The sequence below is a fragment of the Mesocricetus auratus genome, unplaced genomic scaffold (genome assembly GCF_017639785.1).
Source record: "Mesocricetus auratus isolate SY011 unplaced genomic scaffold, BCM_Maur_2.0 Super-Scaffold_100676, whole genome shotgun sequence".
Taxonomy (NCBI): Eukaryota; Metazoa; Chordata; class Mammalia; order Rodentia; family Cricetidae; genus Mesocricetus; species Mesocricetus auratus.
The window spans coordinates 146252786-146267306 of NW_024429266.1; the positions used below are offsets into that span (position 1 = coordinate 146252786).

General features: G+C 38.2%; 1 protein-coding gene across 4 annotated transcripts in view; it reads left to right on the plus strand.

Annotated features, from left to right (window-relative positions):
* Window positions 1-14521, plus strand: part of Exoc6b (exocyst complex component 6B) — a 437176-nt gene that overhangs the window by 163173 nt on the left and 259482 nt on the right. For all 4 annotated transcript variants that reach the window (XM_040738232.1, XM_040738230.1, XM_040738231.1 and 1 more), the window contains one exon: window positions 1436-1612. In XM_040738232.1, coding sequence (XP_040594166.1) covers window positions 1436-1612 — 177 coding nt within the window. The remainder of the gene's footprint in view (window positions 1-1435; window positions 1613-14521) is intronic.

A 14521-nucleotide genomic window follows, 5' to 3' on the forward strand; every position in this document is an offset into this window, starting at 1 on the left:
AGAAGGAATATGCTGATTAATATATTGATTTTCAAGAAGTCATGAGTTCAAGTTTTGTACCTTCGCATGGTATGGAAAAACAAAGTTTCATGAAGAAAAACTTGCTGGAACATTCTGGGTTTAACCAAATTACCCACAAAATTTAAGAACAGTCATTCTGAGCTTTTTTTTTTCATGTGTGTGATATGTATGTGTGTTCACATGTGCCTGTGGAGGCCCTACATTGGTGTTGGGTTTCTTCTTTGATTACTCCCTACCATATATAGTGAGTATGAGTTTCTCACTTGAACCTAGAGCTTGCTGACTTGGCTAATCTCATTATCCATTTTGCTCCAGGAATCTTCTGTCTCTGCCTCTCAAGGATATTCAACATGCATTGTGTCTGTTGATATGGCTATAGAGCCCTCCCTTATTTTGGAAAACGTGTGCTATGCTCTTAGGTTGTTGGTGTATAATGAAGGACAAATGTCTGGAACTTAGGAGATCATACTTTGAATTTCTGCTAATTGCTCATTATTATTTGACTTGGAGTGAATCCTTTGTCTTAGCCTCAATTTTCTGAGAGTGACTAAGGTCACTTCTAACTGCACAGTGTGGTTAGAGGTTATATAGTTTACTCTGGGTGGGACATTCTCTCTCTTTGGGTCTATTCAAAGTATACTGTCATTTTAGCTAATTTTGTTATGTTGAGTTTATACTTCCTTTTTTTTGTTAAATTCCAAAAACTAAATCTTTTACCCCTCCCCCAATAGGCTGCATTTGCTAGTTCAAAACACTTCCTGAGAAATATCAGTTTTAAGATAATTCATCCTCCTGATTATATTTTATTGGTTTCATATCCAAATAACTGTTTTTAAAGAGTTTTTCCTTACTTAAATTTATTGCAGCTAATTCTAAGTTGCTGTCCCATTTTTGTCATTTCAGTATTGCCTTTCTTTGTAAGAGATAACCACTAGGCTTTTTGTACTACCACACTTTTGGCTATACAGGTGAAAATGGAGTGGGTAGAGTTGTTACTGGTTGTTCAGCCAATATTTAAAAAGACCTATGATAGTATCAACAGATTGTCTTTTTTTTTCTGTGTTGACTTTGAAAAAGGGTCAATACAGGATAACTTCAGGGCAAAGAGCCATATGTTAAACTGAATTTGTAGATGCAGACCTGGAATCCCAGTACCTGGGAGGTGGAGACACGAGGATGAGGATTAGGATCCAGGACATTCCTCTGTGCCTGGGCTACACAAGACCCTGTTTCAAACAACAACATGTATGAAATGCTACATTTAATTTTACTTTTAGGTAAAAATATTAAGAAATCTTTTTTTCCTATAAGGTATTGATTTACTCAAGATTAGCTAATTGGAAGCTTGAGTTTTGTTTTTTGTTTTTTTCCCTTCTTTGTTTCATTATTTCCTGTATTTTTCTCTATATCCTAGGCCCAACAGCAAAGAAACCTGGATAACATTGTCTTGCAACAGCCTAGAATAGGTAGCAAGAGAAAATCTAAGAAAGATGTTTATACAATCTTTGATGCAGAGATCGAGAGTACAAGCCCAAAGTCTGAACAGGACTCAGGAATTCTGGATGTTGAAGATGAGGAAGATGATGAAGAGGTAAGAAATATTCAAGTTGGGGAAATGAGGTAGTTTTTAAACTCAGTATTTGATGTCTGAAATGTACTTATTTACACAATAGCTGTGTGATTTTTTTTTTTTTTTGGACATTAGCTATGGCGTTAAAAGTTAATTGAGCCCTGTCTTAAATTGAAGCTGCACAAAGATAATCCATATCTTAAATGCTAATTTTTTAAAAAAATCATTATATTTGATTACTCCATCATGGAAGGAAGGAGGGGTGTTGGTCTGACTTAAAGCCAGATAGTAAATGGATTCTCCTGAGTCTTAGACAGTGTCTTCAGATCAACAAAAGATGTTACTTAGGTTTTCTTTTCCTTTTCTTTTTAGTTATATTCATTGTATAAAATGATAGCCTTCCTTATGGCATTTTCATTGAAGTATATTTTATACTTTTTCTATACTTTGTTCATACTCAGCCCCTTATTACCCTATTTTGTTTTCTAATGCCCTTCATTGGGTGCCTTCTTCTTCCAAATGTGTCCCCCGCTAATTTTCATCATATATATATATATGTTTTCTTCCATGTAGAATCCAGACTTTAAAACATATATTGTTCTTCTAAATACAAACAATAACCTAAGCTAGGTTAGGTTTTGTTTGTTTGTTCATATAGTGATTGGAAACATCAACCTTAGTATCAGACTATTCAAGTTCTGGGCTGCATTTTACTTAAAAATGTTAGTAGTTGTTTATCATCTACTCCAGAATGGCCCCAGGCATGCAGGAGGGGCACTCAGCCCTGTGGTTAGTGCCTATTTGTCTCCTTTCCACTGTTTCTCTAGGTAAAACCTGGGACACTCTGTTCACCACTGGTGTCCTCTCTTACACCTTCCTGTCTTCTTTGCTTCCCTTTGATCTTTGAACTACTCAAGAATGTGTCACTTTCTAACTTTGTAATCTTAGGGAAGTTGATTAATTGCTATCTTAATCTGTCAAATAATCATAGTAGTTCTTAATCTGTAGAGTTATGTAAGTATGTGATACATAAAAAACATAGTCAACAAATGCCTAGCTTTTGTCTTATATTTATTACTTTTCCTTGCTGACTTCCATTGTAGTTCGCTATTATTATTCCTTATATATTTAAAAAGTCAAGTCTATTTAAGCGGCTTTGAATGAAAAAATGAATAGCCAAATCATCTATAAAATATTAGTGTTGAAGTTTGAATGTCTCGGGCAGTATCTCACAAATGCATAGGAATGTAGCATAGCCCTATCAAGGAAGATGAATTAGACTGAAGTGATTCAGTGGTTGAAAGCGCTTGCTGTTCCTGCAGAAAGCCCAGAGTTTGGTTCCCAGCATCTACATTCAGTGGTAGGGGGTAGGGGTTGGGTGGGGTGGTAGTGTGTTACAGCTGACTCTTGCTCACATGCATGCTATAAAGATGAGATAACACTTTTTAATGTTTTGGATATTGATTAATGAAGTAAAATTTGCACTGTGGCTTATGGAAACAGAAGCTAGTCATAATCTGTACCCTAAGAGAATATACACACAGAAGAGGTGACTGTAGGGTAAAAGCAGAGAGTAAAATATGCACCCAGTTCTGATGTATCAACTGTGATTCTTTTGTGTAGAAGCCAGTCTTTATTAATAATTCACTGGCATTCCCAAGGTCTTCCCTATGAATCTGTGTGCCATGTTTCTATGCTTTAGCTTGTGAGATCCAGAGAGAATGAAGAAGTAGGGGGAATGAAATATATTGGCAGGAGCCTCATAGTGAAAGTATTAGAAGAATGCACTAGGAAGGTAGTATTCTAAAATGACCCCACATCCCAGTCAGACACCAGTCCGCATTAGAGATCTGCTGATTGAGCTCCTAGAACAAGAATTCAGCACTTCACTGTCTAATGGCATCCCATCTTATTCCTACCTTATATTTATTTACTTCTCAGTTTGAATCTTCTTCAAGTGCACATTCTTAATCTCAAACCTCATGTAGAGAATTATTTGTTTAGATGTCTCCAAACTGGCTTCTTGGCATAGTTCTTGCATGTTGTGAATAAATTCTTCAGATAAGGTCTTTCGTGACCTACTGTGACGTTCTGACCTTCATTCTTGTCGTTCTTCAGCAGACCTCATTGAGAGCAGCATAGTTTTTGAAGTAACTTTGAATCCAAGAGCAGGGTAACTGTGGCATAAACTCCTACAGGGCAAGGTTCTAGTCTACTTGTGATCATATATTGCTTTGAGAGTTTGATTCAAACAGAGTCTCTTCCTAAGAAGATGTGTATATTCATGTGAGAAAGTAAGTTCATGGATTTAAGGAGTTCATTTGACCCCAGGCATCAAGTGAAGAACCCTCATTATAGAACAGTTCTTCTTGAACATATGTGTGTTTAAGGCTCTTCTGGGAGTCAAGTTAAGATTCAGGTAGTGATGATCCCAGGAGAGCTGCATGCTCACCAAGGTTCTACGTGAAGATGATGTCTTCGGACTCCGGACATAGTTTGAGTAATAAGGCTGAGGAGAACCTTGAGGAAGCTTTTTAAAGTGCATGAGTAGAAACTAGTCACAAAATGCCCAAGTTTTGTTTTGATTTTTCTATTAAAATGTTTTAACATTGTTTTTGTGTGTAAATAAGTATAGTATTTAGCCATGTGTATGCTTATATCTGTAATCTCAACATTTGGGAGATGAAGACAAAGTAGATTAGGAGTTCAAGGACAGCCTTAGAGTTTGAGTTTGAGGCCAGCCTGAACTACAGGTGGCTTTATCAAACAAAACAAAACACCCTCCCAAACAAAACCCTAACTAGCCAACTGAAACAAAAAAACAGTACATAAATGCACCAACTGAAAAAAGGGAAAAAATTAAAATTCAGTGGGCTCAAATAATTATATTTTACCTTTAAAACTCTATTACTTGTAGTACACTATCAAAATATTGTATAGTTCTAATTTAATAAGTTTGTGTATCTTATTTTTTCTCTTTCTCTGGTTGGTGTATGTATGCATGTGTGTGCATGCATATATATGTGTGTACATATGAAGCCAGAAGTTGCTAGTGGGAGCCTTCCTTAGTTGTTTCCATCTTATTTTTGGAGACAGTCTCTGAGTGAACCTGGAGATCATTTATTCAGCTTTAGCTAGGATGGCTGGTCAGCAAGCCCCAGAGATCCCTTTTTCTCTGCCTCCCCATCACTAAGATTATGGGCATGCATCACTTTAGCACTTTACTGACTGAGACATCTCCCCAGCCTCTTTCCTATGCTTTTAGTGGACATATGTTTAAATATATTTTTTGAGCAATGACATTTTAAGGTGTTTACTATATCTTTGCCTAATGGTGCCTAACTAGAAATCATGGAATAAAGTTAGTAGGAAAGCTCAAGCACCTACATAATAGCTGTTTATACATAAAGCAGATAGCTAATAAATTGTTAAAGTTAATTTTGTTTTAGAGATGAGAAAAGCTGAATAGCCTGGGGAAGTGAACAATGAAGCCCCAAGTTTGTCATTGTGGATGAAAAACAACCGTCAAGTTAATACCAGTTTATACAGTCAGTCTCACTCTCCCAGTTTATTGACCTGTGATGGAGTTAACCTCTTACTACTGAGCAGACTTGCAAAAAAAAGTACTGTAGCACGATAAATAAAAGACCCAGAACCAGATATTGGGGTTCAAGCTTCAAGCTAAAGATAAAGCAAAGCAGCCAAGCCAGGAGATTTTACCTATACCCAGCTGAAATGTAGTCCTGTATCCACAATCCTCAGAAGCAAAATGCTTTTAATCCCTGTCTCCTGCTGCTTATATTCCTTTCTCTGCTCCTGTCTCCACCTCCCTAGTGCTGGGATTAGAGGCATTTGATCCCAGGTGCTGAGATCACCTTTGTGTGAGCTGTTTCTTTTAGGACTGGATCAATTTTGTGTCGCCAGTGTGGCCTTGAACTAACAGACACTGTCTACTTCTTAATCCTGAGTCCTGGGATTAAAAGTGTATGCCTGGCTTCTATGACTAACTAGTATGACTGCTTTGCTAGTTTGATCTGCAGTAGCTTTAATAAATCATAAACGATATTTCACCACCAAGTATTTCCTAATAACACTTTATTTTAGTTTTGATGAAGCTAATAATTGGTCATAATTAAGATGCATTTTGATTAACTAGTCATATCTTGTATTTAGTCAGCTTTTAAAAATGGACAGCTTAGTTAAATTGATTTTTTAGTGGAAAACTGTGATATAGAGATTGCTTCGAACCTGAAATAGACGATGATATATATGTGGGTATTAATTCTTCTCTAAATGCCCATATAGAACTTTTTCAAAAATTAGAATGTTTTTATAATCCTAGATTTACCAGTATTACCATTTTGGGATCACTTGAAGATAAAACAGGAAGTAACTTGAAACTGATACCATACCCACACAGTTTGACAATGTGTCTGCTGAGAGCTGGGCTGTTGTGAGCATAACATAGCATCATGTAGAATGATCTTGTTGTAGTGCAGACAGTGCCACACACATATAACTGTCATGACAGTATAATTATATGCATTCAAAAAGAATAAAAGTGAACTGTAAGTTGATATCCTTTTTGGTAACTTGTGTTTGCATGAACTTAAACAAAACCACAAAACTTTTCTGAACTAGGGAAGCATTGAGTTTGCAATAGTTCCAAAGAGCAACGTCTATGATTTCCTCCTTGTTCCAGGTTCTCAGAACCCCTGTAACCTCAGAATGTTTTCTTAGTGCCACACATAGGACACACTTCATATTCTAGTTTGTAGCTCTCATAATTTTACGTAAACTATTAAGGTCAGGTTTACCATGACATTCATACCAACTGGAATAAAACCTACTAGAATAGAATACAGGTCAAATTAATGTTGGCTGAATGGTTTAAGTGTTTCAAGGGTTAGCTCTTGCAATTTTCCCTCCACACACCCCACTACCACCAAAAGCCCAGAGTTAGTAAGAAGGAACTACCAATTTGCTTAGAAATTATGCAGTGAGGACCTTTAGGGATGTTCTGATTGTGGTGAGATGGTGGGACTATTAACACATGAATGGGCTGAGAATTAACAGCTAGACTTTAGCTTTCCTAGTCCCAGAGGATAGAAATCAAAGAATCAAAGATGAAGTTTCAGTAGGTTGTTTCTCCTGAGGCCTCTCTTTATCTTTCAGAAACTCTTGAACTTTGTACTCAAGTTGCTTTTCTTTTTGTATGCTTGTTCCTGTGTTTCTTGCCCTTTTCATAAGGACAGCATTGTAATTTCTTAAGCCTCATTTGCCTCTTGAAAGCCCTGTCTCCAAGTAGTCTTATTGGAAAATAGAGCTTCAACATAGGGATTTTGGGAGAGACATAGTTAAATTCTTAATACAAAGTGTAAAAATGATGCATATCTAGGAAATATAAGTTCTGCTAGCTTTTTGCTTTTTATACAGAAAAATTATGCAATTTATCCTTTTTTCTTCCTTTAAAACATAATGATAATTCAATGCCAATATGTTTATTGTAAAACACAACATTGACAGGAAGGTTGCAAAAAATGGGCATCATTTTCAATTAGTGAGAATGAAATACATGATGCTTCATATTTATTAATTAAATCAGCAGCCATGAACCAGTTCATTGTCTGCACAACTCTTTAAAAAAGTTTACACTAATAGCTGTGTTAACTCACTATTTTGACAGAGTATCTTGATGAACAGCTCATAAGGATGCAGTGTTTTTCTTAGATCACACCCATGGTTGACTGTCTCTTACTTTGGGTACCTAAATAGGAGGTGGTAGAACACAGCAGTAACCCATCAGAGAGAGGGAGTGAGAGGGAAGGAGGGTAGAGAGAGAGTGCACATGAATTCAAGGGGTCAGAGTCTTAATGTCCACTTCAGTGGCAGGTCCCTATCTATGCCTCAAAGCCTAAATGTTCTGTTACCTTATAACAGTACCATACATAGGCTGGTGGCTAAGTCTTTTAGCATCCAGTTTTTTGTAGACCGTAAAATATCTGTATCATAGCAGTTGTCACATTTAAATTAAAAAATTAAAAAATGTTTTTATTGGGTTGGAGAGATGGCTTAGAAATAAAGAACACTTTTTCTCAAAGACCATGGCAATCTACAACTGCCTGTAACTCTTGTTCCAGATGATCTGATGCCCTCTTCTGACTTCCTCAGGCACTGCATGCATGTGCTGCACAGCTGTACACAAAGTACCTGTACAGATAAAATAAAAATAAATACATCATTTTAAAAACTAGTATTTTTGCCAGGCAATGGTGGTGCACACCTTTAATCCCAGCATTCAGGAGGCAGAGGCAGGTGAGTTTGAGGTCAGCCTGGATTACAGAGCAAAGTTCCAGGACAACTAGAACTGTTACACAGAGAAACCCTGTCTACAACAACAACAACAACAAAATGAGAAAATTATTTTTTCCTTTGAGTATTTCATAAATATATATTGATCATATTATCCATCCTGCAACTCCTCCCAAATTGTCCCTCATCTCCCTGTCCACCTAACTTCATGTTGTTTTTCTCTCTTAGAACAAATAAAATAAAAAATGAACAAATAAACAAAACCTCATTGATTTCAATTTGAGTTGGCTGACTGCTCCTAAGCAGGGTCAGTTGTCACTATTTTTGGTGGCGGGAGGGTGCTTTAGGGACAGGGGACTCACTTTGTACACTAGGGTGGCCTTGAACTCAAAGATCTGCCAGGTTGTGCCTCCCAAGTACTTGGATTCAGGGTGTTCACCTCCTCTACCTGACTTCAGTTGACACTTTTTAAATTAATTGGATTCACATGAAAATTGTGACTTTACGGAGTCTCTTATTCATCCTAGGAAGTATTAGACTGACCCTCAACAGCAAGGTGGCAGCAATCATTGTGGGACTGCTCATGAGCAGTTGTTTGTTGTTCATTGCCTTTATTCTCTTTTTGAGGAAAATATCATATTGCCTTTATTGGATCTCCATCCCAAAAAGGCAGAAATGAAGAATGTGAGGGCCACATATTTAGAAAAAAAGATGAGAACATCATGTTTTATCATACTGATTAGCAGCTGTAGGTATTTCATTTGTGATACGTTTTGGTTAGGAGAGTACAGTGTGAAATGCCTTCTTCCTGTATTTCCAATATTATATATTCTTATATAGATAAAAGTAAAGTGGGTATTTGTACATATAACTGGTGGCAAAAGGAGAGTTTAGAAGGTTGGAAAATTTAGAGCATTTTTAAAAACATTTTATTTATATTCTTTTAGGTATATCAGTTAGAAATATGATGGGAATAATGTAAAGGTTTTGTTACTTTGCAATTGCTTGCCTCAATTATAAACTCTTGCCTATCTTTTCAGGTCTTCTAGAAGCTCTCCTTTGTATTTTCATTGCTTATTAACTCCCTTCACCCCTTGCTAAGAGACAAATAACCCTAATCATGGAATGTGCTTCTGACCTCTCCTCTTCATATATAAAATATACTGTTCTACTTTGCTCAGATTAACCAGTTTAATTATGTATGTTTCTCTTTTTTCTTAAGAGTTTCAGATCGCATGTGCATACTGGACACTTAAATCCTCCATTTTCTAAAATGGTGTTGCTTGTCTTCTCTCTGTTAAAGGATTATTCAAAGAATTAGGCACATACATTATCTTCCTCTCTCTGAACTGAACCATTGGATAGAAAATGACACATTTTATTGTATTTGATGTGTTTCTTGAGAATGATATTTCTTGATTTCTTTTGTGTGTGTGTGGTTGTAAAGATGAAATTTAACCTTTATTTTATTTAAATTAGAAACAACCTTGCTTCACATGTCAATCCCAGCTCCCTCTCCCTCCTCTCCACCCCCCCCAACTATCAACCCCCCCAATCCCCCATCCAATCCCACTCGACTCTCCAGGGAGGGTGAGGCCCTCTATGTGGGAATCTCCAAAGTCTGTCATATCATCGGGGGCAGGGCCTAGATCCTCCCCCATGTGTCCAGGCTGAGAGAGTATCCCTCCATGTGGAATAGGCTCCCAAAGTCTTTTCGGGTGCCAGGGATAAACTGATCTAATACTCAAGACCCCAAAGCTTGCCAAGGCCTCCTCACTGTTCAGGGGGTCTGGAAGTATCCCGTGCTGGCCTCTCAGCCATCAGTCTGGGATCTACTACCAACCACTTCTTCAGGTCATCTGTTTCTGTGGGTTTCTCCAGCCTGATCTTGACTTCTTTGCTCATCACTCCTCCCTCACTGCAACTGGTTTCCAGGAGTTCATTTCAGTGTTTGGCTGCAGGTGTCTGCCTCTGCTTCCATCAGCCACTGGATGGAGACTCTAGGATGGCATACAAGGTAGCCATCAATCTCATTATTGGGGAAGGGTATTTAAGGAAGCCTCTCCATTATTGCTTAGATTGCCAGATGGTGTCATCCTTGTAGATCTCTGGAAATCTCATTAGTGCCAGATCTCTCCTCAAACCTATAATGACTCCCTGTTTATGGCATCTCTCATCCTGCTCTCCTCTATTCTCCTCAAATTTCCTGCTCCCCCATGTCCTCCTCTCCTCTTCTCTTCTTCCCTTCACTTTACCCCAGCTCACTGTCACCTCCCACTATGCTCCCAGTCCACTCAGGAGATCCTGTCCCATTCCCCTCCTCTGGGGTACCATGTGTATCTCTCTTAGGGTCCTCCCTGATTCCCAGACTCTCTGGCGATGGGATTGCAGGCTGGCAGTTCCCTGCTTCATGTCTAAAATCCATATATGAGTGAGTAGATACTGTGTTTGTCCTTTTGTAGTCACAAAAGGTTACCTCACTCAGGATCGTTTCTTCCAGTGCCATCCATTTTCCTGTAAATTTCAAGATTCCATTTTTTTTTCTGCTGAGTAGTACTCCATTGTATAAATGTACCACATTTTCTCTATCCACTCTTCAGTTGAGGGGCATCCAGGTTGCTTCCAGGTTCTGGCTATTACAAATAATGCTACTATGAACATAGTGGAACAGATGTCCTTGTTGTATGAATGTGCATCTTTTGGGTATATGCCTAAGAGTGGAATTGCAGGGACTTGTGGAAGACTGATTCCCATTTTCCTGAGGAATCTTCATACTGATTTTCAAAGTGGCTGTACAATTTTGCATTCCCACCAGCAGTGGAGTTTTTGATTTTAGCCATTCTTCTAGGAGTGATATAGTATATCAGAGTTGTTTTGATTTTCATTTCCCTGATGGCTAAGGATGTTGAGTGTTAAGTGTCTCTTGGCCATTTTAGTCTCCTCTATTGAGAATTCTCTATTTAGTTCTGTACCCCACCTTTTAATTGGATCCTTTGGTGTTTTGGAGACTTGCTTCTTGAGTTCTTTGTAAATTTTGGAGATGAGCCTTCTGTCAGATGTGGGGTTAGTGAATATCTTTTCCCATTCTGTGGACTGCATTTTTGTCTTGTTGACTGTGTCTTTTGCCTTACAGAAGCTCCTCAGTTTCAGGAGGTCCCAAGTACTAATAGTTGACCTCAGTGTCTGTGCTACTGGTATTATGTTCAGGAAGTGGTCTCTTGTACCAATTCGTTCAAGGGTACCTTCCACTTCCTCTTCTAAGAGGTTCAGTGTGGCTGGATTAATGTAGAGGTCTTTGATCCATTTGAACTTAAGGTTTGTGCATGATGACAGACATGAATCTATGTGCATTCTTCTACATGCCAGCATCCAGTTATGCCAGCACTATTTGTTGAAGATGCTTTCTTTTTTCCATTGTATAATTTTAGCTTCTTTGTCAAAAATTAAGTGTTTGTGGCTGGGCGTTGGTGGCGCATGCCTTTAATCCCAGCACTCGGGAGGCAAAGGCAGGCAGATCTCTGTGAGTTCGAGGCCAGCCTGGTCTACTGAGGGAGTTCCAGGATAGCCTCCAAAACAGTACAGAGAAACCTTGTCTCCAAAAACCAAAAAAAATTTAAGTGTTCGTAGGTGTGTGGGTTAATATCAGGGTTTTCAATTCGATTCCATTGGTCTACCTGTCTATTTTTGTGCCAATACCAAGCTGTTTTCAGGACTATAGCTCTATGATAGAGCTTGAAGTCAGGGATGGTGATCCCTCGGCAAGTTCCTTTATTGTAAACGGTTGTTTCAGCTATCCCGGGTCTTTTGTTTTTCCATATAAAGTTGAGAATTGTTCTTTCAATATCTGTGAAGAATTGTGCTGGGATTTTGATGAGGATTGCACTGAATCTGTAGATTGCTTTTGGCAAGATTGCCATTTTTATTATGTTGATCCTACCTATTCAACAGCATGGAGATCTTTCCATTTTCTGGTATCTTCTTTAATTTCTTTCTTTAAAGACTCGATGTTCTTGTTATACAGGTCTTTCACTTGTTTGGTTAGTTTTACTCCAAGAGATACTTTATGTTGTTTGTGGCTATTGTAAAGGGTGATGCTTTTCTGATTTTTTACTCAGCCCATTTATCGTCTGTATATAGTAGGACTACTGATTTTTTTTTTTTTAGTTAATCTTGAATCCTGCCACTTTGCTGAAGGTGTTCATCAGCTGTAGGAGTTCCCTGGTAGAGTTTTTCAGGTCACTTATGTAAACTATCATATCATCTGCAAATAGTGAAAGTTTGACTCTTCGTTTCTAATTCGTATCCAATTTGTTTTATTGCTCTAGCTAGAACTTCAAGTACAATATTGAAGAGGTATGGAGAGAGTCGAGAACCCTGTCTTGTTCCTAATTTTAGAGGAATTGTGCTGAGTTTCTCTCCATTTAGCTTGATGTTGACTGTTGGCTTACTGTATATTGCTTTTATTATGTTCAGGTATGTTCCTGTCATCCTTGATCTCATGAAGGGGTGTTGGATTTTGTCAAAGGCTTTTTCAGCATCAAGTGAGATGACCATGTGGTTTTTCTTTTACAGTTTGTTTATATGGTGGATTTCATTGGTAGATTTTCGTATGTTGAACCATCCCTGTATCACTGGTATGAAGCCTATTTGATCATAGTGGATGATTTTTCTGATGTGTTCTTGGATTGGATTTGCTAGTATTTTATTGAGTATGTTTGCATCAATGTTCATGAGGGATATTGGTCTGTAGTTCTCTTTCTTAATTGTGTCTTTGTGTGGCTTGGGTACCAAGGTAATTGTAGCCTCGTAAAAATTTTTTCAGTGAGCCTTCTACTTCTATTGTGTGGAACACTTTAAGGAGTATTGGTATTAGCTCTTTTTGGAATGACTGGAAGAATTCTACACTGAAGCCATCTGTGCCTGGGTTTCTTTTGGTTGGGAGACTTTTGACGACTGCTTCTATTTCATTAGGGGTAATAGTCTGTTCAAGTTGCTTATCTGTTCTTGATTTAATTTTGGTAAGTGGTATCTATCCAAAAAATTGTCCATTTTCTTTAAATTTTTGAGTTTTGTGGAATACAGGTTTTCTAAGCATGACCTGAAGATTCTCTGGATTTCCTCTGTGTCTATTGTTATGTCCCCGTTTTCATTCCTGATTTTGTTAATTTGCATGGTCTCTCTCTGCTTTTTGGTCAGTTTGAATAAAGGTTTGTCTATCTTGTTGATTTTCTTGAAGAACCAACTCTTTGTTACATTAATTATTTGTATTGTTTTCTTTGTTTTGACTTTATAGATTTCAGACCTCAATTTGATTATTTCCTGGAGTCTACTCCTCTGGGGTGTGCTTTCTTCTGTTTGTTCTAGAGCTTTCAGTTGTGTTGTTTATTCTCTAGTGTGAGTATCCTCCAGTTTCTTCATATGAGCACCTAGTGGTATGAATTTCCCCCTTTGTTCTGCTTAAATGTGTCCCATAGATTTGGTTATGTTGTGTCTTCATTTTCATTGAATTCTAGGAAGTCTTCAATTTCTTTATTTCTTTATTTTTTCTTTGTCCCAGGAATGGTGCAATTGTGCATTGTTCAAATTCCATGAGTTTGTAGAGTTTCTGCAGTTTGTGTTGTTGTTGAATTCTAACTTTAAAGCACGGTGGTCTGATACTATACAGGGGGTTATTCCAATATTTTTGTACCTGTTGAGGTTTATTATGCTGCCAAGTATGTGATAGATTTTAGAGAAGGTCCCATGTGGCACTGAGAATGTATATTCTTTTTTTTTTAAAGATGTTTTTACTTAAATTAGAAACAAGCTTGCTTCACATGTCAATCCCAAATCCTTCTCCCTGCCCTCCTCCTCTGCCCTCCATCCCCCCACCCAATCCCACTGTTTTCCCCAGGGAGGGTGAGGCCCGCCATTGGGGATCTCCAGAGTGTATCATTTTGTTCAGGGAAAGGGCCTAGGCCCTCCCCCAAGAGTCTAGGCTGACAGAACATTCCTCATTGTGGGATGGTCACCCAAAGTCCATTTGTATGCCAGGGATAAATACTGATCTACTACTCAAGGCCCCATAGATTGCCTAGGCCTCCTCACTGACACCCACATTCAGGGAGTCTGGATAAGTCCCATGCTGGCCTCCCAGCCATCAGTCTGGGATTCAAGAGTTCTCCCTTGTTCAGGTCAGGTGTTTCTGTGGGTTAAACTAGCCCAGTCTTGATCCCTTTGCTTATTAGTCCTTCCTCTCTGTCACTGGGTTCCAGTAGTTAAGTTCAGTGTTTAGTTTTGGGTTCCCATCAGTCACTGGATGAAGGTTCTGTTTCCCAGACTCTCTGGCAGTGGGATTGTAAAGGCTGGCACTCCCCTGATCCATGGCTAAAATGCATATATGAGTGAGTACATACCATGTTTATCTTTTTGTGACTGGGTTACCTCACTCAGGATGGTTTCTTCTAGTGCCATCCATTTGCCTGCAAATTTCAAGATTCCATTGTTTTGTTTTGTTTTTATGGTGAATAGTATTCCATTGTATAAATGTACCACATTTTCTCTATCCACTCTTCAGTTGAGGGGCATCTAGATTGCTTTCAGGTTCTGGCTATTACAAATAACATTGCTATGAACATA